This window comes from Panthera onca, chromosome E3, assembly GCF_046562875.1.
Source record: "Panthera onca isolate mPanOnc1 chromosome E3, mPanOnc1 haplotype 2, whole genome shotgun sequence".
NCBI lineage: Eukaryota > Metazoa > Chordata > Mammalia > Carnivora > Felidae > Panthera > Panthera onca.
In genome coordinates, this window is record NC_138354.1 from 39,282,874 (window position 1) to 39,305,311 (window position 22,438).

The 22,438-nt window shown below is 56.5% G+C and overlaps 1 protein-coding gene, 1 long non-coding RNA gene and 5 other non-coding genes across 12 annotated transcripts; 2 read left to right on the plus strand and 5 right to left on the minus strand.

The window, feature by feature from the left end:
• Positions 1-2,900: 2,900 nt before the first annotated feature.
• On the plus strand, positions 2,901-2,973 carry TRNAK-CUU (transfer RNA lysine (anticodon CUU)). Its single transcript has one exon. It is a non-coding gene; the product is annotated as a tRNA-Lys (tRNA).
• Positions 2,974-5,722: 2,749 nt separating this feature from the next.
• TRNAP-UGG (transfer RNA proline (anticodon UGG)) lies at positions 5,723-5,794 on the minus strand. Its single transcript has one exon. It is a non-coding gene; the product is annotated as a tRNA-Pro (tRNA).
• Positions 5,795-6,819: 1,025 nt separating this feature from the next.
• Positions 6,820-6,892, plus strand: TRNAK-CUU (transfer RNA lysine (anticodon CUU)). Its single transcript has one exon. It is a non-coding gene; the product is annotated as a tRNA-Lys (tRNA).
• Positions 6,893-11,528: 4,636 nt separating this feature from the next.
• LOC144614782 (uncharacterized) lies at positions 11,529-14,949 on the minus strand. The gene is made up of 3 exons (XR_013552943.2): positions 12,755-14,949; positions 12,490-12,558; positions 11,529-11,832 (listed from the first exon to the last, which is right to left on the minus strand). It is a non-coding gene; the product is annotated as an uncharacterized LOC144614782 (long non-coding RNA).
• Positions 14,067-14,139, minus strand: TRNAR-CCU (transfer RNA arginine (anticodon CCU)). The gene has a single exon. It is a non-coding gene; the product is annotated as a tRNA-Arg (tRNA).
• Positions 14,950-15,082: 133 nt separating the features above from the next.
• LOC132688960 (caspase-14-like) lies at positions 15,083-22,039 on the minus strand. 6 transcript variants are annotated; one of them, XM_060648267.3, is made up of 11 exons: positions 21,907-22,039; positions 21,128-21,268; positions 20,828-21,023; positions 20,628-20,716; positions 19,845-19,952; positions 19,541-19,708; positions 18,781-19,003; positions 18,338-18,454; positions 17,834-17,905; positions 17,236-17,339; positions 15,083-16,599 (listed from the first exon to the last, which is right to left on the minus strand). In XM_060648267.3, exons 1-11 carry the CDS (start codon positions 21,961-21,963, stop codon positions 16,486-16,488), a joined length of 1,389 nt encoding a protein of 462 aa, XP_060504250.3. In that variant the 5' UTR covers positions 21,964-22,039; the 3' UTR covers positions 15,083-16,485. The 6 variants fall into 6 exon arrangements, with proteins under 6 accessions (XP_060504250.3, XP_060504252.3, XP_060504251.3 ...); XM_060648269.3 differs by lacking the exon at positions 21,907-22,039 and adding an exon at positions 21,668-21,854; XM_060648268.3 differs by lacking the exon at positions 21,907-22,039 and adding an exon at positions 21,353-21,638 and having other exon boundaries at positions 17,834-17,881.
• On the minus strand, positions 15,628-15,700 carry TRNAR-CCG (transfer RNA arginine (anticodon CCG)). Its single transcript has one exon. It is a non-coding gene; the product is annotated as a tRNA-Arg (tRNA).
• Positions 22,040-22,438: the final 399 nt, after the last annotated feature.

Here is a 22,438-nt window from a genome sequence, read left to right on the forward strand (position 1 = left end):
CCTGAACTTGAGCTCGACATCGAATTGGGGGCCTACAGAGAGAGATGTCCAGGAGCAGCCGCGCCACACAGACGTGAGAGGCCACGGCTTCAGCCAGGGACTCGGCCCTTCACCAGCCTCCAGCCGCTCCTGCACTCCCAGGTGATTCTCTTCCCGGCCGCCAGGGGGAGCGCTGAGCCAGCACGGCGGCTGGGCTGGGTGGCCCGGGTCCTGCGCCCGCGGGAGTGGCAAGGGGACCCAGACCCGGCGGGGAAGCCCCGCCCCCCAACTGTGTTCCCGAGGAGCCAGACTCTGGCTGACGGCCAGCATTGCTTCTTGTGTTAATTACCAGTGCGGGCCCGGGGAGCCTCCGGGGACACCTCCCCCTCCAACCCCCTCCCCCGCCTCCCTGCGGTCACCCTGCCCGAAGGGGAGCGTCTGGTGGCGGGCAGGGCCTGCCCAGAGCGCGCAGCTCTCGAAATGGACACTTTGACTTCAGCCCCGGGTTCCCCTCACCTCCCTTTTCCCTTCCTGGGACTTGAACAAAACCTGCAGGGCCCAGGACCCGGCAGCAGCCCCGGAAGCCTTGCTTTACTACAGCCTCTAACGTTGCTCCAGCCTTCTCTTTGTCTGGTGGGATGCCCCACCTCCCCCCAGCCAGGGGGTGACAGCAGAGGCCTGGTGGGGAGCCTAAACTCTCGCTCCTGCCCCGCAATAAGGACGCCCCACCTTGCGTGAACTGGGCCCCCCAGGCAGCAACAAGGTAGAATCTTCTTTTCCCATGGGGGGGTGGGGGGGCGCGTTGTCAGAGGAGCCCGCTGAATCAGAAGATGTACATGAGATCTAGAGTCTCAAAACATAACACCAAACTTGTCCAAACACGACGGAGCTGCAGACCACTGGTCCTACTAGGAACCAGGAAAATCCCAACTTGAAGGAGAAAAGATGAGTGAAAGACAGGGACACAGATTCTGGAACCATCTGAAAAGGAGAGGTAGAAGGCAGCCATCCTAAAAATGCTGGAAGGAGCTATAAAGAACGCACGTGAAACAAAATTAAAACTTGGAAGTCTCAAAGATATAGAAGACATAAGGCATAACCGCATGGAAAACTTAGAGCTGAGAAATGTAATAGCTGAAAGAAAATAGCGTAATGGTTGGGCGACAAACGAAGGAACAAGACGGAGGAAAGACTCACTGAACAGGAAGACAGAAAGGGAGGGAGGGAGGAAGGAGGGGGGGAAAGAGGGAAGGAAGGAGGGAGGAAGGGAGGGAGGGGAGGAAGGAAGGAAGGAAGGAAGGAAAGAAAGAAAGAAAGAAAAGAAGGAGCCTTAAGGTTTTGCTGGGATTTTAACAAAATATCTAATGGAGTCATTGGAGACCCAAAAGAGAAGAAATATGGGGCTAAATGCATTAGAAGAAATAGCAGCTCAAATTTATCTGTGTATTTTTCATTCTTATTTCTAACTAGGCTCCACACCCAACATGGGACTTGAACTCACAACCCTAAGATCGAGAGCCACGTGCTTTACCAACTCACTTAGCCAGGTGTCCCTGTTTACGCCTTTTTTTAAGAACAGACTTTATTTTTTAGAGCAATTTTAGGTCCGCAGCAAAACTGAGCAGAAATACAGAATTCTCAAACCTCTCTGCCCCCTGCCCCGCACAGCCTCCCCCATTTGTGTATTTTTAAAACCTGTCCTCCTCCACTTTTTAATTTTAAAGCGCATACCGTATAGCCTCAACCATAAAAGCTTTTCGTTTTGGGGTGGGGAGCAAATACCTCTGCAAGTAAAGTCCTTTTGTTTTCAAATACCCTCAGTGCCTTGCACGCACCCAACACCATTACACCATGCACTCCGTGTTCTGTCTTCCCCAGTCTGTGTGCCGGCTCCCTGCTGCCTCCTTCCTCCTGTCTACACTGGTGAGCTGTATTCAGGATGCGGGCCAGATCCGCACACGCAGTTGCGGTGTGGAGTCTGGAATCTCAGCGGATCCTCAGCAGAGTCACTGAGCCACCCCGACTCCAGAGTTTGGGGCGGGGGACGAGCAGAGAACTGCTGGGTCCTACTCCCAGCCTACTGTTTACCTAAAATTCCTCCTTGCTCTGGAGAGGGGGGTGCGGTGGGGGCTGCCCCAGCCCCAACCCACCTGGGGCTCAGACATGCAGACACACTAGGACCGAACCTCTGCGTCCAGGGACACCTTGCTCTTGCCCCTGAAACCTGGAGACTGGATCCCGAGGCAGCTAGCGGGAGGCAGGCACCCTGGGGTCTCCCAACCCGCCCCCCCCTGCAGCCGACCACGGTGGGGGGCAGATTCAGCAGCTCAGGGTTGCCCAAGGGCAGACCAAGAAGGTTTGGGGGCAAAAAATATATATATTTTTTTAATTTTTTAATAAAAATAAATTGATTTTTGATAATTCAAAGGAAGTATAGATGGGAATTTTCCCGCGAACGAGTGGAATCTGGTGGGTCTAATAATTATTTTAAGTTCGCAGGTTTGTCTGATTACGTGAGGGAGGACGGGGCCTGCTGTCACTTCCCCATTTCCTGCCGCCTGTCCATGTGTGGCGGGGTCAGCTGGCTCGGGTCCGCTGAGTCCCGTCCACGCCTCAGGGCTCCCTACGGCTGCCCACCGAGCCCATCTATCTGTGTGTGTGTGTGTGTGTGTGTGTGTGTGTGTGTGTGTGTGTGTGTGAGGGTCAGGGTGGCCCCTCGGCCTCCACCACTAGGCTCCCCGCTCCCCATGCCGGGCTGGGGACGCCGCCCTTTCTGAGCAGATCCCACACGCAGAGTGCCCCGAGGGACTCCAGAAGTGGCCACGTCCCTGTTGTCCCCAAGACCTGAACTGCTTAGCCATTCTGACTTGTCTGCAGCCCAACAGATTCTGAAACTCAGCCGCAGTACCTTGCTTACGGCTGCCCGGCTAGCTCAGTCGGTAGAGCATGAGACTCTTAATCTCAGGGTCGTGGGTTCGAGCCCCACGCTGGGCGTCCTTTTAGAAAGAGACCGCTGAGCAGTTCCTGGCATATTCGGTTTAGGTAAAACCTCTTGGGCGCACCAAAGCCATCGGAGGTGATGAAGGACACCCACTCCTTACACAGCCGCTTTATTCCTCAACTTCCTCTTTGAGCAAAGCAATCTTAGAAAGCAGTTCTTCGGAGATTTGGACCTGGCTACAGGAGAAAAGCCACCACGGTCACAGTTTTCTCTTGGGTTTACTCAAGGGAAGGAGCCACAGCCATCACCTGCACGACCGAGGGACGCCACGGCAGGATGCCACGTGCGCGGTGGTGACAAGCTCAAGTTTTTGCTAAGTTGTCCCTTTGGGGGTCAGGGTGTACGTGGGACTCCAGGGCACGATCATCACTCAGCGGGGAGGCGCTCAGGGCAGAGGGCCCCGGACCACTATGAGTAGGGGAGGGTGACAGCCGGGGGGTCATGTCCACGCGTCCTGGTGATTGCAGCGCGCCCACTGCCAAACACCCCCAAAAGCAGGGCTCGACTAGGATTTGGGCCTGGGACCTCGTGCACCCTAACGGAGAATCAAAGCCCTAGACCAAGGAGCCACCCCTCCGGCTCTGGCTCGTTGGTCAGGAACTGTCCCCACTTCCTGTGGGTGTCAGAGAAGGGTTTGATTCAGGTCTCTATGGACAGGAGAATGGCAGGGGTGGGGGGCAGCACTGCCACACGCTAAGACTCCAAGGCAGCAAGTCCCAGTCTGGGTTTTGGGGTGGCCGCTCTTCCTGCCAATGGGAAACTGAGGCTATCGGCTTGGGAAAGCTCCCCCAGACCCTCCTTCTGTCACCACGCCCAGGGCCGGGCTGTGGAGTGGAGCTGAGAACAGGTTTTGGACCCCGCACCCTTGGAGCGGGACCATTCTCTCTCCCATGGGACCCCACCCCTCCCAAGCCACTGGAGGGACCCACCGCTCTGACCCAAGTGTCACCTTCTGCCCCCAGGCTCCAAGACGTGCATCTGCACCCCGCTCGGACCCAGATGGAAGCTGAGTGTCTACAGGTGGAGAAAGGATGAGGAAGGACGTTAAGAAATTTGGGGAGCCCTCAGGGGAAACCGCTGCCCGTAACCAGGGTCCAGGCGTCCCCTTGTCCATTGAGCACACCTGGACACCGGCCTTGGGGCCCAGACCTGATCCGGCCACCGTCTCTGGTCCGTCCCTACAGGGATCCGCTGGGGCCTCCGTTCATGCCCTGAAAAGACTGCGAGGAGGAAAGTGTGGGCTCCTCAGGGACGTGAAGCAGAAGAGAGAATGTGCCCTCCTCCCCAGGGACCTTCCCCGCGGAGCCCCGGCCAAAGCTCCCTCCAGGCCTGGGTGTGAAGGTGCGGGGCAGACCCTGAGCACTGGAGTCAGGAGGGGTTAAGGCAGGCTGGAGGGAGGGGGGATGCTGCTGGTTCCGGAAAGAATTTGGGGGAGGAGCTACTGGGCCGCTGGGGGTGGTAGTGGTTTCCCCATAAGCGACGGGAGTCTTCAAGGGTTCTGGGCCTGCTCCCCTCAGGGACTCCAGCAACAGGGGGCATAAAAGGGGCAGCCAGCACGCACCGCCCTGGGGCTTGCGTGAAGAAAGCAGAGGCTGCCTGGGTCAAGGGGAGGCCCACCGGTCTGCATGTGCAGAGGGCCCTGGCCCCGCTGCCGCTCGCCTGGTGAGGGCTCCGGGCCACAATCCCCAGGCCGGACTTGACTGAGATCGGGAAGCTCTTCCCAGATTGGGGGGCTGCTGAAATGTCCACCAAAGCCCCCCGCCCTGCCTTTATTAACCAGGTCTTTTCTTTTCTATATTCTGAAACTTTGACGTCAGGGGCCTTGTTGACCCTGGCGGGACTTTTCCCTCCCAAGGTCAGCCAATTCCTAGAGATTAGCAAACGACTCTTAAAGGGTGCATTTCCGACGCAAGCCAACTGGAGACCACAGCGCCCCCCCCCCCCCCGTCGCCTTTTGCATGGGGCTCTCAGACTGGGGGTTACTATGCACCTTCCAGAATCACCCCAAGGCCAGGAAACAGACAACTAGGGACAGCGCCTATGTCCCAGAGGCAGCTGAAGTTAATTCAAACCAGCTTCACCGAAACCAAGAGAAAGGCTCTTGCCCACGCTTTCTCCTCACTTCCTGTGCTTCCTGACTACCCAGTGCCTCCACTGTGCTGTCCTGTGCTGGCCCAGGGGCCAGGCGTGCCCTTCTCGGGAGCTGTGGGGAATAACCCGACTTTTCAATGGCTGCATGCGCCGGTCCCACCATACCTGAATGGTAATAAAACCTATTGAAACCCTGCGGTTCTTCCAACGTGGCGGAAGCGCCTGTGGGGACGAGCATGGGGACCCGAGGAGCCTGTGGGGACCCGCATGGGGATCCGAGGCGCCATGTGACCCGCATGGCCCCACCACTAAGGCCCAGCCCCTCCCCAGGCCCAATTTCCACTATGGTTTCCTTCCTTCCCTTGTCTGTGGAAGGGCCTTCTGGTAGCCCTTCAAGAAAGAAAAAGATGTCTGTAAACATGACCTTTCACACACCAAGGCAAAAGGGAAGAAGGCGTCCAGACTCAGTCGGGTCCTCGCCCCCCATCCTGGGACTACCTGGCGTGTGCAAACACGCACAAGCACGCAGACCAGGTCTCCGGCTCAATGACAGGGGAGACTGGCCTGGGGGGAAGTGAGAGGGCGACCAGTTTCTCTGATCCCGGACCTCCTGAGGCTTCACGCATCGTGACCCTCCGAAAAGACAAGGACGGGCTCGTCCGGGATTTGAACCCGGGACCTCTCGCACCCAAAGCGAGAATCATACCCCTAGACCAACGAGCCGTCCCACGATGCAAGTCGCGAGGTCTCTCCCTGGAGGCCTCTGTCCTGGGCTCCGAGCTCCCGTCCCACCAAGTCTCGGCTTCTTGGTCCCTCGGAAAGTTGCGCGGGGCGAGGTTTCGGTTTCGATTCCGGAAGGGGAGAGGGTGGGGCGAGGAGGGAGCGGGGGGACCCGCCGGCCCCCGGACCCTCTCCCCGCCTCCCCTCCCGAGCACGACGGCCCCGCCCCTGCCAGGGCCCCCCGCCCGGAGCCACCAGAGAAGCGAGTCTGCGGGGCCCGGGTGAGCACGGCGATGTCTCACGTGGGCCCCAGCCCAGAAATTTCCCCCAGCGCGGGACCCAAGTCCGGGACCCTGAGAATGAGGCTCGGCCGGCCAGCCCCGCCAGGCCTCCAGCCGCTCGGGAAAGGACCCCGGGGCTCCTGTGCTCCGCCGAGCCCCCTCTGGACCCGGGCTCGGCCCCTCGCAACTGGGGAACCCCGAAGCGGGGGTCAGAACCGGGGTCGCCGCTCACTTCTTCCCATCTGCAGGTGCGCGAACGCTCCCAACTTTTCTTTCCTCTTGCTCTAACACGGGGTCCAGCACCCACCTGGGAAGGAGGGTTTCCCCGGCTTGTCCCCTCGGCGAGGCCCCGCAGTCTTCCCGATTGCTCCTTGCCGCCAGCCCTAAAAAGGGCCGAGGGTTTCAAAACGAGGGAGCCTCCGTGATTGGAACCTGGCAGCTCTCCACCCTAAGCGAGGATCACAGCGGGCTCCTTACCGGCCGTCTCCAGTGACACTCGTCCCATGCTCTTGCTCCAGACTTGCCGGCTCCCCTGAGCTACTGGGCCACACAGACCCACTGACAGGACAGGACGGCACACGGTGACCTGGCCGCGCCCTCGCTCCTGGCTGAAAACAATCCGCCACTTCTGCGTTCCACTGCCCGGGGTGCAGCGCGCACAGGATCCAGAACCTGTCCTTACCAATTTTAGAACAGGAAAGTTCTGGGGTACCTAATCAGCCTGTGGAATAGCGGTCCCTTACGACTGCCCGGCTAGCTCAGTCGGTAGAGCATGAGACTCTTAATCTCAGGGTCGTGGGTTCGAGCCCCACGTTGGGCGTAACTTTTGAGCCAGCTTGACACAAGGAAACAGGTGACCGGGTCTGGTCTGTATAATAGAAACTAAAACTCTTCCAAAGTGGAACATGAGGATGGTCCGGGGAGGCTAGCACAGCAGAGGGACCACGGAGGAACCTCACAAAGGCAAGATGCATTCGTGTTTTATGTCATTCATATATATATATATATATATATATATATATATATACATATATATGTGTGTGTGTGTGTGTGTGTATACTATATATTTATACTATACTATACTACTTATACTATATATTATATATACTATATATACTACATATATAGTATATATAGTATATATATGTATACTATATATTTATTACTATATATATACTATATATTTATACTATTACTATATATATATGTGTGTGTATATATAGTAATAGTATAAATATATATAGTATATATATAGTAATAAATATATAGTATAAATATATATACTATATATAGTATAAATATATATACTATATATACTATATATAGTATATATAGTATATATAATATATAGTATAAATAATATATATAGTATAAATATAAATAGTATAAATATATATAGTGTGTGTATATATATATATATATATATATATATATATATAGTAATTTTAAAAAGTTGCCATTTACACAAAAGTTCCATATACAGCACACACAGCGGAGAGAGCCTCTCTCAGTAGTTTCCCTGCTAGGAACCTCCTTGAAGTTTGGAAAGATCTGGGCAAGGGCTAACCAGGCCAAAATAAAATAGCTCCCAACCTAGGACTCGAACCCACTGCTTAGGAGTTTAAGTCTCAGCTCTAAAGGCTGAAGGAGGGCTACGAAAGAGTACTTGGAGTGGATTTCCAGCTAAAGGTGGAAGCTCACTGACTCTGGCCCTGAATGGAGGCCTGCATGGGGCCCCCATTCTGTATCCCCTCGCGGACCCTCCCTTTCTCCAATACTGTGCCCCCTGCCATCTGAGGCTTTCCCTCCTGGTGCGGCAGGGAAGTGACAGGGAAGAGACCGTCTGTCCAGCCCTGTCCCAGCTCCTCTCCCCTTTCTAAGGTAGAAAGAAAATTGGAAATCGCGGGATACTCCGAGTACATGTCGGGGTCCGGCTCCCACCAGAGCAAGCAGCCAGGGAAGAAGTATGGCTTCCCTTCCGTGAAAGGGTAGGAGAGCCCAAAGGATTGACGATGCCAGTCCTGATCACCACGTTGGGTCGTCTGGGTATCTGGGGTTTCCGGGGGTCCGTTCCTCCGGGTGCCTATGCTGCTCTGGCATCCAGCCATCCCAGGTCCTGGCTCAGGAAACCGAGGCTGCCGTGGGGGGTGGGGAGTGGGCTGGGGAGTGAGGAGGCACCTGCCGGGTACCACTTGGCGCCGGGCTGGGGCTCCCTACCCGTCCCAAACAGACTGTATGTATCAGAGTTCTCCGGGGAAACAGAACAGAGTGGGGGCGGGTGGAAGCCTGGGCCCAGAGACTTCCAGGTTGTCCACGCACCCGCCCTCAGCTACCCCCACTCCAAGTCTCTGGGTCTCACGTCTTCCCTCCCAGCACTCTGACATTGGCCTAGGAGGGTCACCTTTTCCTCAAGATCTGCTACTTTCACACTAAGGCCCCCAGCCTGCTCTTGGGCTTTGTTGGCCGAAGGGCAGGTGGGTTGCTTTGGGTTCTGCCAAAGTGCTTTGAACGGGTGATTAGTTGACATGCGTCTGTCGTTCTTTTGTGTCCGTGCGGTAAAGCTACTCAACAACAACCTAACCGAAGAGGCGAAAGACCTGGAGTCTGAAAAGTACAGAACACCGATGAAAGACATTCAAGATAACACAAAGAAATGGAAAGAAATTCCATGCTCCCGGGTAGGAAGAACAAATATTGTTTCAACGTCTATACAGCCCAAGGCAATTTACACATTTAATGCAATCCCTATCAAAATACCAACAGTATTTTTCATAGAACTAGAACAAAGAATCCTAAAAATCCTAAAAGGCTCTGAATAGCCAAAGCAATCTTGAAAAAGAAAAACCAAGCTGGAGGCATCACAATTCTGGACTTCAACTTATAACACAAAGCTGTAGTGATCATATGGTACCGGCATGAAAGTAGTCAGAGATCAATCAAACAGAATAGAAAACCCAGAAATAAACCCACGATTCTATGGTCAGTTAATCTTCGACAAAGCAGGAGTGGATATCCAACAAGAAAAAGACTGTCTCTTCAACAAATGGTCTTGGCAAAACTGGACCACTCTCTTACAGTATACACAAAAATAAATTCAAAATGGATTAAAGACCTAAATGTGAGACCTGAAACCATAAAAACCCTGAGAACACAGGCAGTGACGCTTTTGACATCAGCCGTAGCAATTTCTTTCTAGATACATCTCCTGAGCAAAGGGAACAAAAGTAAAAATAAATTCTTGGGACATCATAAAAATAAAAACTTATGCATAGCAAAGGTAACAATCAACAAAACTAAAAGGCATCCTATGGAATGGGAGAAGGTATTTGCAAATGACATATTTGATAAAGGGTTAGTACCCAAAATACATAAAGAACTTATACAAGTCAACACCCCAAAACCAAATAATCCAATTAAAAAATAGACACAGGGCAGCTGGCTGGCTCAGTCAGGGGAGCTTGCGACTCTTGATCTCAGGGTTACGAGTTCTAGCCCCATGTTGGGGGTAGAGATTACTTAAAAAACAAAATCTTTAAAAAAAGATTTTATTTATTTATTAATAATTAATAAATTAATAAATTTATTTTATTTATTTTTAAATAAAAAATGGGCAGAAGACATGAACATTTTTCCAAAGAAGACAAAGAGATGGCCAACAGAGACCTGATAAGATGTTCAACATGACTCATCATCGGGAAATGCAAATCAGAACTGCAATGAGCTATCGCCTCACACCTGTCGGAAGGGCTAGACTCAACAACACCAGGAACACCAGGTGGTGGCAAGAATGTAGAGAAAAAGGAACCCTCCTGCACTGTTGGTGGGAATGCAAACCGGTGCAGCCGCTCTGGAACACAGTATGGAGGCTCCTCAAAAAGCTACAAAGAGAACTACCCTATGACCCAGCGATTGCACTACTGAGTAGTTACCCAGGAATACAGGAACGCTAATTCAAAGGCATACATGCACCCTGATGTTTATAGCGACGTTATCTACAACAGCCAAACTATGGAAGCAGCCCAAGTGTCCATTGATTGATGAATGGATAAAGAAGATGTGGTGTAGATGCACCGTGGAATATTACTCGGCCATCAAAAAGAATGGAATCTGGCCGTTTCAATGACCCGGATGGAGCTCGCATGTCTTACGCTGAGCCAAATCAGTCAGAGACAGACAAATACCGTATGAGTCCATTCACATGTGGAATTTAAGAAACAAAACAAGCAAAGGGAAAAGGATAAGAGAGAAATCAAAAAACAAACTCTTAATTATAGGGGACAAACTGATGGCTACCGGAGGGGAGAGGGTGGGGGCACGGGGGGGGGGGGGGGGGGGGAGGGATAGGTGATGGGGATTATGGCGCGCACTTGGCCTGATGAGCGCAGGGCGATGTATGGAAGTGTTGAATCATGATATCGTACACCTGAAACTAATATTACGTTGAATGTTAACTAAGTGGAATTAAAAATGGAAACTTACCAAAAAAAGACAACAACAGCCGCATAATCCCACGGTCTTGACCAGCTCTTTCCCGCTGTGTCTGTGAGGCACCCGGAGACATGGGACAAGGGCAGTTCACTTCCCAGCTCCTCTGGTCTCTCCCCGGTCAGCACAGGCCGGAAGTCTCGACACCTGCTCTGCATTTCTCAAAACCCTCCCACCACGGGTGCTGTGTCCTCCGGGCCAGGCGGCCAGCGGGTGGTTCCACTTTAGAATCTCATTCTTAGAGTCCGGCTCCAACCGTTGAAGGACAAGTTTCCCGGAAGCAAGCCCGAGGCAGGGATTCCTGAGTAATGGGTTCATTCCTGAACACGTTCAGGAAGCAGGACAGAGCAGGTGTGCCGATTAGAACGCTGCTATCGCCGGCTTCCAACTCACCCTTCCAGACCCTACCTGGTGATCGCTTTACCAGCCGATCCCTGTTAGCTTTGGCCCACAGGAGGCATAGACTGAAAGGCTGGAGGAGGAGGAAGGAGTCCCTGCTTCCTGTTTTCTGTTCCCGCCACCACCACCCGTTCTATCCAGGCAGCAACGGTTCATCCCAGGAATAACAACTGAATCGAGTTTGACATTTCCGCACACTCACAGAATCAGCCTCGTCACGGCTCATTAGAGACTCCGGCACAAGCTGCCTGAGGTCCACGGGACCCTCCTCCGAACTCAGAGACACCCATCCCAGCTGAGAGGCACTCTTTCTCCAACATCTGCTTTTCAGCTCCTTAAGGCCCTCTCCAAGTGAAATGATTACCATAATCAACACAGGGTAATCGTGAATGAACACATGCATCATCTCACAAGGTCACTGTGTGTGTGTGTGTGGTCAGAACACTGAAGATCCACTCCCTTAGCAAATTTCAAGCATACGATACAGTATTAACTATCATCGCCATGCTGTATATGAGATCCCCTCACCCTATTGGTCTTACAATGGGAAGTTTGTGCCCTTTTACCAACCTTCCCTCTTTCTCCCCAACACCCACGGATGGGTTTTCTGACTGCTGCCTGGACCCTGATTTGGTAATGAATTTGGGCTCAAATGCCACTGAGCTCCTTGCCAACGGGAAAGGGGTTGCTGGTAATCCACGGCACGTGGTGGCATCGAGATCGAGCCGCACGCCACCTGGTCGGTTGTGATGGCGTGCTGACCAAAGCATCGCCCTGAAGGACCCTGCGGCTGCCGTCCTATACTGTCGTGGCAGTAAAGGTGATTCTGAGGATAGTGGCATGAAAGGGGTTCTTCTGGGGGCGCTGGTTGGCTCACTGAAAGAAAATGACAAAACCAGACCTTTCAACCTTCAGCCCAAATCGTCTCTTACAGCTGCAGGGCTGATACGGCTAAAGATCAAACACGTAGGTAAACGGTGCACGTTGCAGAATGACAATGGAAGTTGGGTTCCCAGCCTCGGGACATCTATTGTGTGAAAGAAATGGCGACGGTGATGCAGAAGTGGAGCCCAAGGCATGGAGACCTCTGGGGGGGGGGGGGGTCTCGAATGCCCCCAGACACTTGGAGCTTCCTTGCCAGCAAAATCAGCCTGGAATCTGCGGAGAGTAGCCTTCCTGCGCTTGAACGTGCTGTCTTCATCTCAGCTGGAGCGGCGGTCTCGCAAGGGGAGGCCACGCCTCCGCCAAGCCCACGCCCACCACCCTTGCGAGCCGTGCCCCATAACCGCAGTCAGACCAGCACGCTGTGGGCGGTGAGGACAAGAGCTGACCCGGGAGGAAATCCCTTAGACACCAAAAGAATTGGCAGTGGTGTTCCTGTATGCCAGCAGAAACCCAGGGGATCTGTGTGGGAATGAAGCTAAGGGTGTTGGAGCGAGCAGGATGAGATCCGACTTGGCTTTGCGGCTGGTGAATTTATTGACCTGAGGGGGGGGGGGGCACTTCCCCGAAAGCCCGTATTTAACACGTTACCCTGTGCGGCTGACTGTGGCTCTCTTAGGTTTCTTGGTTGGTTGGCTCAGCGTTGAGCTGCGTGGTAGCCTATGTTTAAGGAGACACGTGTGAGAACTTCATCATCAAGCAGAGAAAGGAAGCCAAAGACAGGGAGACAGCAGTGCTGGCGGGGATGTGTCACACACGACGGGCACAGCCGCCCCCCGCCCCCGAGCGCCCGGAGAACATTCCTCTCAGTGAGGCATTGAGAAATGTCAGCGAGAGAAGCGGGAAGCAGCAGCACCCTTGGATAGCTCTGTGGTCCCCATTCTCTTCAGGTCGCCCACGATGATAGGAGACAGGCACTGAGATGAGGTCCTTGACTCCAGTGGGGACAACGGGGCCCCGGATGTTTGGGAAAGTGGAAGAAGCAAGGCCGAAGCCGGATGAACAGAAGAGTCTCGTTCGTGGTTTCTAAAGGCAAAAGAGAACTGTATTTTTTATGTGTTTATAAAGCTCCAGTGGTCATCCTTTCTACGGGCACGTGGAATAGGAGGCTGATTTTACTCTGCTTCCTGTCGCGAAGTTTGGGAGATTCTTACCTCGGGATGAAGACAGAGATTGCATGGATTAAAAGGAGAGAAAACTTCATTTTTATCTTTTTTTAAAATGTTTGCTTATTTTTGGAGATAGAGACAGAGCATGAGCAAGGGAGGGGCAGAGAGAGGGAGACACAGGATCCGAAGGAGGTTCCAAGCTCCGAGCTGTCACCACAAAGCCCAATGCGGGGCTTGAACTCATGAACCGTGAGATCATGACCTGAGCCAACGTCCAACACTTAACTGACTGAGCCACCCCGGGGCCCCGAGAGAGAAAGCTTTATTATGGTCTATTTCAAGCATGCACTAAAGCAGAGAAATAGTATAATGTGTCCTGCCCCTCAGTTTAAGCCATTATCAATTCACAGATAGGCTTGTTTCGTCTACACCTCCATCCAACTCATTATTTTTCCCTAGCTTTATTGAGATATAATTGACAAATAACAATGAAATATATTGAAGGTGTACAATGTGATTGTGAAATATTTACCAATTATTTACCAATACATTTGTGAAATATTTACCACTGTGAAGTCAACACATCCATCCGTTCACATAGTTACTTTTCCTGTGTGCGTGGTGACAAGGCTCCAGATCTCTCACAGCAACTTTCAGGTATGCAGAACATATTATTAACCATAATCAGCACTCGGTCCGCTGTTTTAAAGCACAACAGTTGTCATATAATTTAATCTCTAAATGATTGGATCTGTTTATAAAAGATTAGAACTCTTAATATATGAAACCACAATAAAATTAATACACCTGGGAAAACGAACAATTATTCCTTTATATTACGAGAAAAGGATGCTAGAATGGATGGTTATTTGAAACATTTGAACGACGCAAGTATTCTTTTGTGAAAGCTGGAAACGCGCACCCCTTATTAGAAAATAGAGTTGCAGTGGATTGTCAGTAGCTTAGGTCTGCGTCTGGAAAAACTCCAGGAACTTGCTTCCTCCACTAGGGAATTGATTCGGGTTTTTCTTTGGCAGAGGTCTAAAACTTAACCCCTCGTACCCCGGGTGGGACTCGAACCCACAATCCCTGGCTTAGGAGGCCAATGCCTTATCCATTAGGCCACCGGGGCCGGCGGCAGATGCCTCGTAATGGTCCTAGACCAGTCTCTCGGTCACCTCCCCGTGGTTCCCACAAATGACGCACAGCCTCCCCGCTCCGTCCCGGCCTCCGTCCTGCCCCTCAGCACCCGCATTCACCCGGCGCTCACCCGCTCCTGAGCGTCCTGGGACCCCGGAGGGACCGCGCACGCGCAGATGGAGCCTAAAGAACCGGGGCCACAGGTTGTCAGCTCAGCTCTTTGGCCTACGGTGTGATCCTCGCTTAGGGTGCGAGAAGCCTGGGCGTCAAAGCCTGGGCGAGCCCTTTCCTTCTCCTTGCGGGAGAATCCGGGCTCGTTGGTAACTATCGATTAGCAAGAAGGAGCTGGCTATGCAAAACGTCGGAGAGGAGAGGACGGGGGTGCCAGCCGGGAGAGTGGGAAAAGCGCCGTCCCTGTCCTTGTCCTCCTCCCTACACTGGCCCGCAGACAAGAGGTATTACCTGGACTCAGGTCTCCGCGGTTTTAACAGAGCTCAGTGGCCTCCCTAGTGGCCCCGTATCTGACCGGCTGGCTGTGCCCGTGAGGATGAGAGCCCAGCGTTAGCTTTCCCACCAGAGGATGGGTGTTCTTTCTCACCTCCAAAATGTTGGTCCTAATGAAGCTTCAAACCACCGAAGCACCACAAACACGGTAACACCCCACATGACCCCAGGGTACCTGCGCGCACCTTCCGGAATGTGGGCTCCGGCTGCCACTGCCCCAGGGGTCACCAGGTGGGAGGAGGTCAAGTCACCTAGGTGAGCTGGCTTAGCCAGAATCCTTTGGCAAGAACACGGTTCCTCAAGTGGAGACATTTTTTCCCCAGGTAAAATAACCCAACCCTGGGCATATTGTTTATATTTAAACGTTTAAATATACATCCACACTAGTCATTTAAGGGTACACTATCATTGCAAGAAATCCAAATAAGCTATTAGATTTTTAAAACATTTTATTCTGTTAAAAATGTGTATATAACGCTATAGCCAATTTAGCCATTTTTAAGCGTACAATTGAATTCAGTGGCATCAGTTACATGCACAATATCATCCAACCGTCACCAGAATTTCCAAAACTTTTTTTTAATCACGATAATCTATTATAGTTTGGAACGCACTTGTCTCCTGAGCCCTTGGAACAATTCCCGCGCCCCCCGCGCCCAAAGGTCCAACCTCTCATCTGTTACAGCTCTGGTCCTCAGGACTGTATTCGTGCAGCCAGTCCCTAGTGGGCCCCGGGACTCGCGGCCGGTGGCTTCAGGTTCCGGCCACCGGTGGGCCTCGCAGCTCCTCGGGGGCGCGGGCGTGCGGACCAGGCGCTGCCTCCTGAGCTCCGCCCTTGCAGGCGCGCGGCGGCCGCCGAGGTGCCGGAGGGCGGGGCAGCGGGCGGGGCACCGCCCAGGCGACCTAGGGTTTCGCGGAGGGCGCAGTCCCGACCGAGGGAAAAGGCAAAGCGGAGGGAGAAAAACAAGCTGCGCAGCGACCACGAAGGGACTCGAACCCTCAATCTTCTGATCCGGAATCAGACGCCTTATCCATTAGGCCACGCGGCCCCGCCGGTGGGGCTCCCACCGCGTTTCTCATAAAGCTGATTCAGGCGCCTGCGTGTTGTACCGCAATACGCATGCTCCTACTGGCAAGGAGCTCCGCCCCCTCGGGCTCTATGTGGGCGGAGCCGGGGCCCGGCGCCGAGAGGAGCCCAGGCGGCTCCGCGAGAACCGCCCTCCCTGACTTGTGCTTACGAGTTCGAGCCCCGGTGAGGCCGCGCAGGCCCTTCCTGCTCTAACAGACGCCTTTGGAGCTCTTCCCCCGCGTGGCCCCGGAGCGCGTTGAGTCGGGAGCTGCCCAGCGCTCCCCAGGCCCTGTTTCCCCTCATTCACAGTACCGATCCACCTGCAAGGCTCGGTCCAGAGTGTCATGGCTCCAGACTAGACTCTGACCGCGTCTCCCGCATTTCCGCGGCCCCGGCGCGGGGCGCCGCCGGGGTGCGGGAGCTGAGACCGCCACGTGGGCCCCGGCTGCCCCTGCTCGGAACATCCAGCCCAGCCTGGCCCGTGCTGGGCTCCTCAGGCCCTCCGCCCGCAGGAAGGAGGGCCCAGCCTGGCTCCCGGGAGCACAGATGCACCCTTACTGGGTGCCGAGCACCCTGCCTGCAGTCTCCCGCTGCCCCGCCTCCCCGCGAGCGGACGCATTCTCGGTCTTGCACAGACGCCGGCCGAGCCCCCGCCCGGGCTGTCGCCCCCACTGACAGATGAGCAACGGGGGGCCGCGGGTGGAGTCGGCGGCGGCGCCGGCCTGTGGCTCCCACCGGCCGCACCCCCGGGGCAGCGGCGCGCGGTCAGGCCTGCAGGCAGAGCCGGCGCCTCAACGAGCTGCGGATCTCCAGGCAGGCCTTGCGGCGCTCCGGGCAGTCGGGACCCAGCACCTCCAGTTGACACACCCGCCGGTTGACCTGCGAGGCCCACGCCAGTCAGACCCAGCCACGCTCCACTTGGCCTCAATCTGAGGGGCTTCAGGGGGCGCCCGGGGGGTTCAGCCGGTTGAGCGTCTGACTCTGGTTTCCCCTCTGGTCGTGATCTCACGGGTCCTGAGATGGACCCTGCGTGGGGCTCTGCGCTCACAGCTCGGACCCTGCTTGGGATTCTCTCTCCCTCTCTCTCTGCCCCTCCCCGGCTCGCTACTCTCTCTCTCAAAATAAATACATAAACATGAACATTTTTTTTTTTTAACCTGAGGGCTTCAGTTCCCTGCAGGTAGTGAAATTATTCAAACAAGCCAATCAGCTCCTCCTGCAGGAAGCAGGGGGCACCCCCCCCCCCATAAAGCCTGCGGCCCACAGCCCCTGCAGGTTCACTCTGCGTCTGACTGCAACTCCCAGGGGCCCCGCGTGACAGGGGGGTTCTCTCCCCCCCCCACCGTCTCCTCCACGGCGGAAAGGGAGTGTATGTGGCTAATAACTGCCGTCCATCTCGCCCCCCGCCAGCGCCCAGCACCGAGGGGCGAGTGTGGCTCACGGACAGAGTTAAGAGATGGCGAGAAGGATGAACCCAGCCCCCCTCCCCAGGGCTCTGCCTCTCCCCCGACACACCTCAGTCAGCAGCTCCAGAACTTCTCTCCCAGGGTCAGCTCTGAAGACCTCCACCAGCGTCTGGATAAAGTCTGAGCCTGTCTCATCCCGATAGGCTACACAGCCTAGGCCAGAAGACCAGGGTCAGAGTGTCAGACTCGGGACAGGACCGCGGCCTTCCAATCCCCAGGGGCTCTTTGTTGGGGGAAAAGGGGGGGGGGTGGCAAAGAGACAGGACCCCAGGGGTCTGGCAAGGGGATGGTGCAAAGAGCAGGAACTTCTTGCTTCTGGAACAACTTGTCGCTTGATATTTGTGGACTGAATACACAATTGCATTGAACGTGGAACACATATTCACTGTGAACCTACCACCTTCTGGGCACCGGGCAGAGGCCTCACGGAACCTGCAACCCTCCATACAGTCAGCTCTCAATATACGCTCACCATCATTACTATTATTATAAATAATAGACATGGGAGGAAGATGGCCTAACTGAAAAGGGGCTAGTGCCCCTGTGCCCCAACTGCCACGCCCTGGCTGTCCCTCAAGCCACTCCAGATGTCCAGCCAGGATGCAGGGCCCCGTGTAACAGGGCTTCTTGATGACCCGTCCCCTTACCCTCGGCAGCTGCGTAGACCGTCAGGATGTCTGCTTGGTCAGAGCTCCCTGCAGTGGGGAAGGGAGAGCTGCCTGCAAGAAAGACCAGCATTTACCCAGCACCCTGGGACTCTACCAGCCCCGGGGCTGCCCCCTCAGTCCGGCTCAAGGACACCCAGGGCAGTGGAATGAACACAGGGCGGAAACGGCAAATCAGAACTGCAGTCTAAAAACAACCAAACAAAACCTCAAAGCTCAGCCCCATCACGTATCGGCTCTGTGACCTTAGAAGAGCTATTTCACCTTCCTGACTCCGAGGTTGTTTCGAGGCTCAAGCAGGGGAAGAAGCCCTCGATTTTCAAAGGCCCTTGCAGTTTAGGAAGGTTTTCCTTCCCAACCTCTTGGCAAAGCCAAGAGGATGCTGGGGGCGGCAGGCCCCCAGCTCAGAGCCCTGGAAATGCAGGCCAGAGAGGCCACCCAGTAGCCCCCCGCCAAGCCCAGCCTCCAGAAGGAAGGCACGCCCACCTTGGGCATCAGCATAGATCTGGAGGACATCGGCATGCGAGGGGGTGGTGGGTGATGCCCGCAGCCAGCGCCGGAACCAAGGGAGACCTGCGGGGCCCACACCGGCGTCCCTATGCCCTGGAAGAGGAGGGGACACACAGGCCCTTTCACTGAGCAGACACCTGGGGGGGTCTCCAGGGGCCCATAGCCCACCCCCCAGAACTCCAGGGCAGCCCCATGAGACTAGAAAATCCAGGGCAGTGAACAACGAGAGCTGAGGGTGAAGTGCTCAAGTTGGTAGACTTGACTTCTAGAAGAGGCCCGGAGAGACCCGGAGATGGGACAGGTAAAGCACCAGCGCTCAGGCTTCCTGAAGAAGGTGGACAGCAAGTCCTGGGTCGCCGAGGGCTGGATGTGGGAAGCTAGGACGGGAGGAGGCAGGTGGGGGGTAGGACCCCACTCACCCCCACGGCAAGCCTGAAGCAGAAAGACCTTGGGGCAGCCGCACAGGGCCCTGCAGCGGCTCAGCTCCTGCACCAGGGCCTCTGGCCGTACCTCCCGCCCGTCGGCCCCCAGCAGCTGTCCCTGTGGCCCCCCGTGGGCCATCAGGGCCACAAGGGCACAGCTCACTGGGGCCCTGTGGGCGTCTAGGCACTCCCGAAACTGGGCCAGCTCCTCCTGGAAGGCCTGGGGTGGGGACGAGATTGAGGCCTGGGCCAGGGCCATTGCCTCCCCAATACCTGGTGGCCCTCCGGGGAGGCTTCTCCAGCCCCCGCCCACCCTACTTACCACCTCCTGCCCACCTCAGGCCACGGCGGAAGTTCTCTTTCTAACCCCCCACTGCAACCCAAGGCATGGCCCAACTGGAGGTGACGTGTGGCTCTAGCCTCTTACAGCTGGGCCTTTGGCCCCAACGGGGAAGCTGCTCCAGAAAGTTAAGACGCGTGAGGGGCAATGAGCTGACGAGTGTCAGGGAAGGAACCCGAGACCCTCCCAGGAAAAGCTCGAGGGTGCAGCTGGGGCCTGGAGCAGAGGAGTAGAGGGTCAGCCAGTGTGGGAGGCTGCAGGAGCCCTGGAGACTGGGCGCCCAGAGGCAGGGGAGTGAGCTCCCCACGCACGCAGCAGGAAGGACTGAAGGCAGACAAGGGGCGGGGGGCCCGGGAGAGAGTCGCTGGAGTCCTGGGGTTGGGGGCGCCCTTCCTTTAGGGCACCACCACACCTCACCTGGGCCGTGGGGTCTGTCCTTAGCGTGGTCTTGAAGCTCAGGGCCTGGCACAGGGCCCCCAGCGCCTCCACATCGTGCTGGGCCCCGGGCCGGCCGTGGATCACGGACAGGAGGAGGGCGGCCCTGGTCCCGGACAGGTCATACCGAGCGGTGGGGCTGGGTTCTGGCTACGGACAAGCACAGGAGCGTTCGGCGTGGTCTGCGAGCTTCCCAGCTCCTCACCTCCCCCACCTCAAGTCTCCCGGAGCCTCTCTCCCACTCGCAACTGCTGCCACCTGGTTCACCCCACGCCGTCCCCCTCACCTCGGGCCCCCAGGGCTCCACGTCGCCCAGGCACAGTGCGCCCCGCAAGGAGCTCCGAAGGACTGGACAGGAGGTGGCCTCGGACTCTTCAGCTGTCCCGCAGAAGACCTGGGGGCGGGGGTGAGGCCAGAGAACGCCTCAGGGGGCTGCTCCACGGGGGCACGGTTCCGGGAGGGAACAGGACGCTGGCTTCAGGGAACAGCTTGGCCGGCTCGCGGCTCCTGCAGTCTCTTTGGGGTCCCCTACCAGAATTAAGGGAGGAAAAGACAGACGAAAGAAGGGGAGGGCACAAAGGGGAGGTCCTAGTTGAGGTTCAACATCGGGGGCGTCCTCAAGTGGAGAGCGGCTGTGCCATCCACGGCACCACTCCCCGCCCCAGGGACCAGTGTGCACAGGGCTGGGTGCTCCCTAGAGCAGGTTGGAGCCTGTCTGGGAAGGCTCACCGTGGGGGGGGGTGCCACGTGGCGAGGGTGCCAGGCAGGGGAAAGCTGTGGGGCAGAGCCAGGGGCCACCCCTCACCTCCAGGGTCACCCAGCGGCTACCCAACTGCCCAGGGAGACCTTTGGGCCTTGAGCCCAGACCAGACCTGGATCATTCCCAACTCTGGCCTCCAGGGACCCCCAGTCTGACAGGACAGTCGCTGCGCGAGTGTGAACAGGGGTGGGCAGAAGTGCAAGCCAACTGATCTAACAGGCTCAGGACAGGACAGCAGAGCCAGGGGAAGTGACTGGCACGGCCCCCCTCCCAGGGACTCCCCTCCCTCCCCCGACCTGGGCCCCCGACCTCGGTCAGCAGCTGCAGCAGAGACCAGTGAGGAAAGCGGCCACACAGCTCGCTCAAGCCAGTGAGGAAGGCTCCGGGCTGGGGGGCAGCTGGGTGGAGGAACAGCACATTGGCCAGAAAGGTGGGTCTCGGCCCCCCTGCCCTCCCCCACCTCTGCTTTGCGCTGTCCCGCTGCCAGGGTCCCTGCCCAGCCCACTCACCCCCAGGAGCACTTGAGAGCAGAAGGAAAACTTTGGGGCGGCCCCAGAGGGCCCCACAGCGGCTCAGCTCCCGGACCAGCTGCTGGGGCTGCTTCAGCTGCCCCCTGGGGGCCACCAAGGCCACTAAGGCACAGCCCACAGGGCCCCCGAGGGCATCCAGCTGCTCCCTGAAAGCGGCCAGCTCCCCAAGGAAGCCCTAGGGCAAGAGCAAAGGCCGGGCCTGAGTCCAGGGAGGCCCAGCAGCAGGGGGGGTGGTGGCGTTGGGGTGGGCGTGGAGGCGGGAGGCAGGTGAGGACTCACCTGGACAGAGGCCTCCCTCCTCTGGCAGCTCTCAAAGCCCAGGGTCCGGAACACGCCCTCCAGGACAGCGACTATAGAGGCTGACACCTCAGGGCTGCTGAGGGTCAGGGCCACCCTTGGGCCCCGCATGCTGTACTTCCCCTGGGGAGGCAAGGCCAGAGTTGCGCCGGGGTGGGGCTCCGCTGAGAGCCGGGAACAGGCTAGGCCAGGCAGCGCCCCGGCTACCTTTCTTCCCAGGCTCTCTCGAGCATCTGCGATCTGTGAGGCCACCTGCAGGGTCCCAGCCACCAGGAAAGCCATGGGGGCCGGGTGGGGGCTTCCTCTGAGCACAGAGCTTACCCCCTGACCCCCATGCCAACGCCCTGGCTCCCAGTCCTTGCCCTCCCCCCTCCAGCCCTGTCCTATCAGCTCTGTTTATGAGCTGAGCCGGACTCTGCCCCTTTCCCTGGAACCCTGGGTCTCGGGCTCCACCGCCCCAGGGCCTGCTCTGTCCCCTGGCCCCAGCGGGCTCCTCTCTGGCTGGCATTGGCACACCCTCACCTGAGCCGGGAGCATATGCCCAATCCTATTCTTAGCTCCTGGCCCACCTCCTATCTGATCTCGTTACACGGGAGTGTCTCCCTTCGGAGCCAGCCACCAGCACCAAAAACGTCCATGCCCGGCTTCCGCCAGCCCCCACTCTCCCGTGCACAGCACCCACCCACGTGCACACTGCAGCCTTGAGCACAAGGGTGGGAGGTGGGGTGAAGGGCGCCGTCCCACAGGGAGAAAACTCTGACCGGAGTCATGTGTCCCCCGTGAGACTCCAGTCGCTTCATCTGGGAAAAGGGGTCCATCGCAGTGACTTCAGGAGGAAGCAAGTGTTACACGGGCGGCTGGCTGAGGAAGTGCTCTCGGGCCAGAGGGGCTGGCACACAGAGTAAGGGACAGAACATTCTGTCTCCGCCCACCCCCACCCCCTTTCGGGAGGGCTCTGCTGGGGTAGGATGACCTCTGACTGTGCACCCCCCACTCCTGTGCGGGCTCCAGGCCAGGGAGGGGAAGGGTCAGACGTCAAGGGCTGGGTGGGGAACAGGCAGGGCCCATTCTGACCCAGCAGGGAGCAGGCCCCCCCACTGAGGGATCTGAACACTGAGACGGCTTGAGTCCTGCTTCCCCACACACCCCACGCCCAAGCCCCTTTCTTCATTTCGCCCGTGAGGCCTGGCGAAGACCCACTCAGCTCCCCCACTGTCCTGCTGGGGTAGTGGGGGGTGCAGGTGCCCCCAGTTATCCCATCCTCATCTGTCCCCGGTCCAGGGCAGGCGCTGG

Coding starts and splice junctions, on each gene's coding strand:
- LOC132688960 (XM_060648266.3), bottom strand. CDS start 21,427: ATGGCTTTCCTGGTGGCTGGGACCCTGCAGGTGGCCTCACAGATCGCA. Junction 19,953..20,627: donor TGCTGCAGCTGCTGACCGAG/GTCGGGGGCCCA, acceptor CCCCGCCCCCAG/GTCTTCTGCGGGACAGCTGA. Junction 19,709..19,844: donor TGGAGCCCTGGGGGCCCGAG/GTGAGGGGGACG, acceptor GCTTGTCCGTAG/CCAGAACCCAGCCCCACCGC.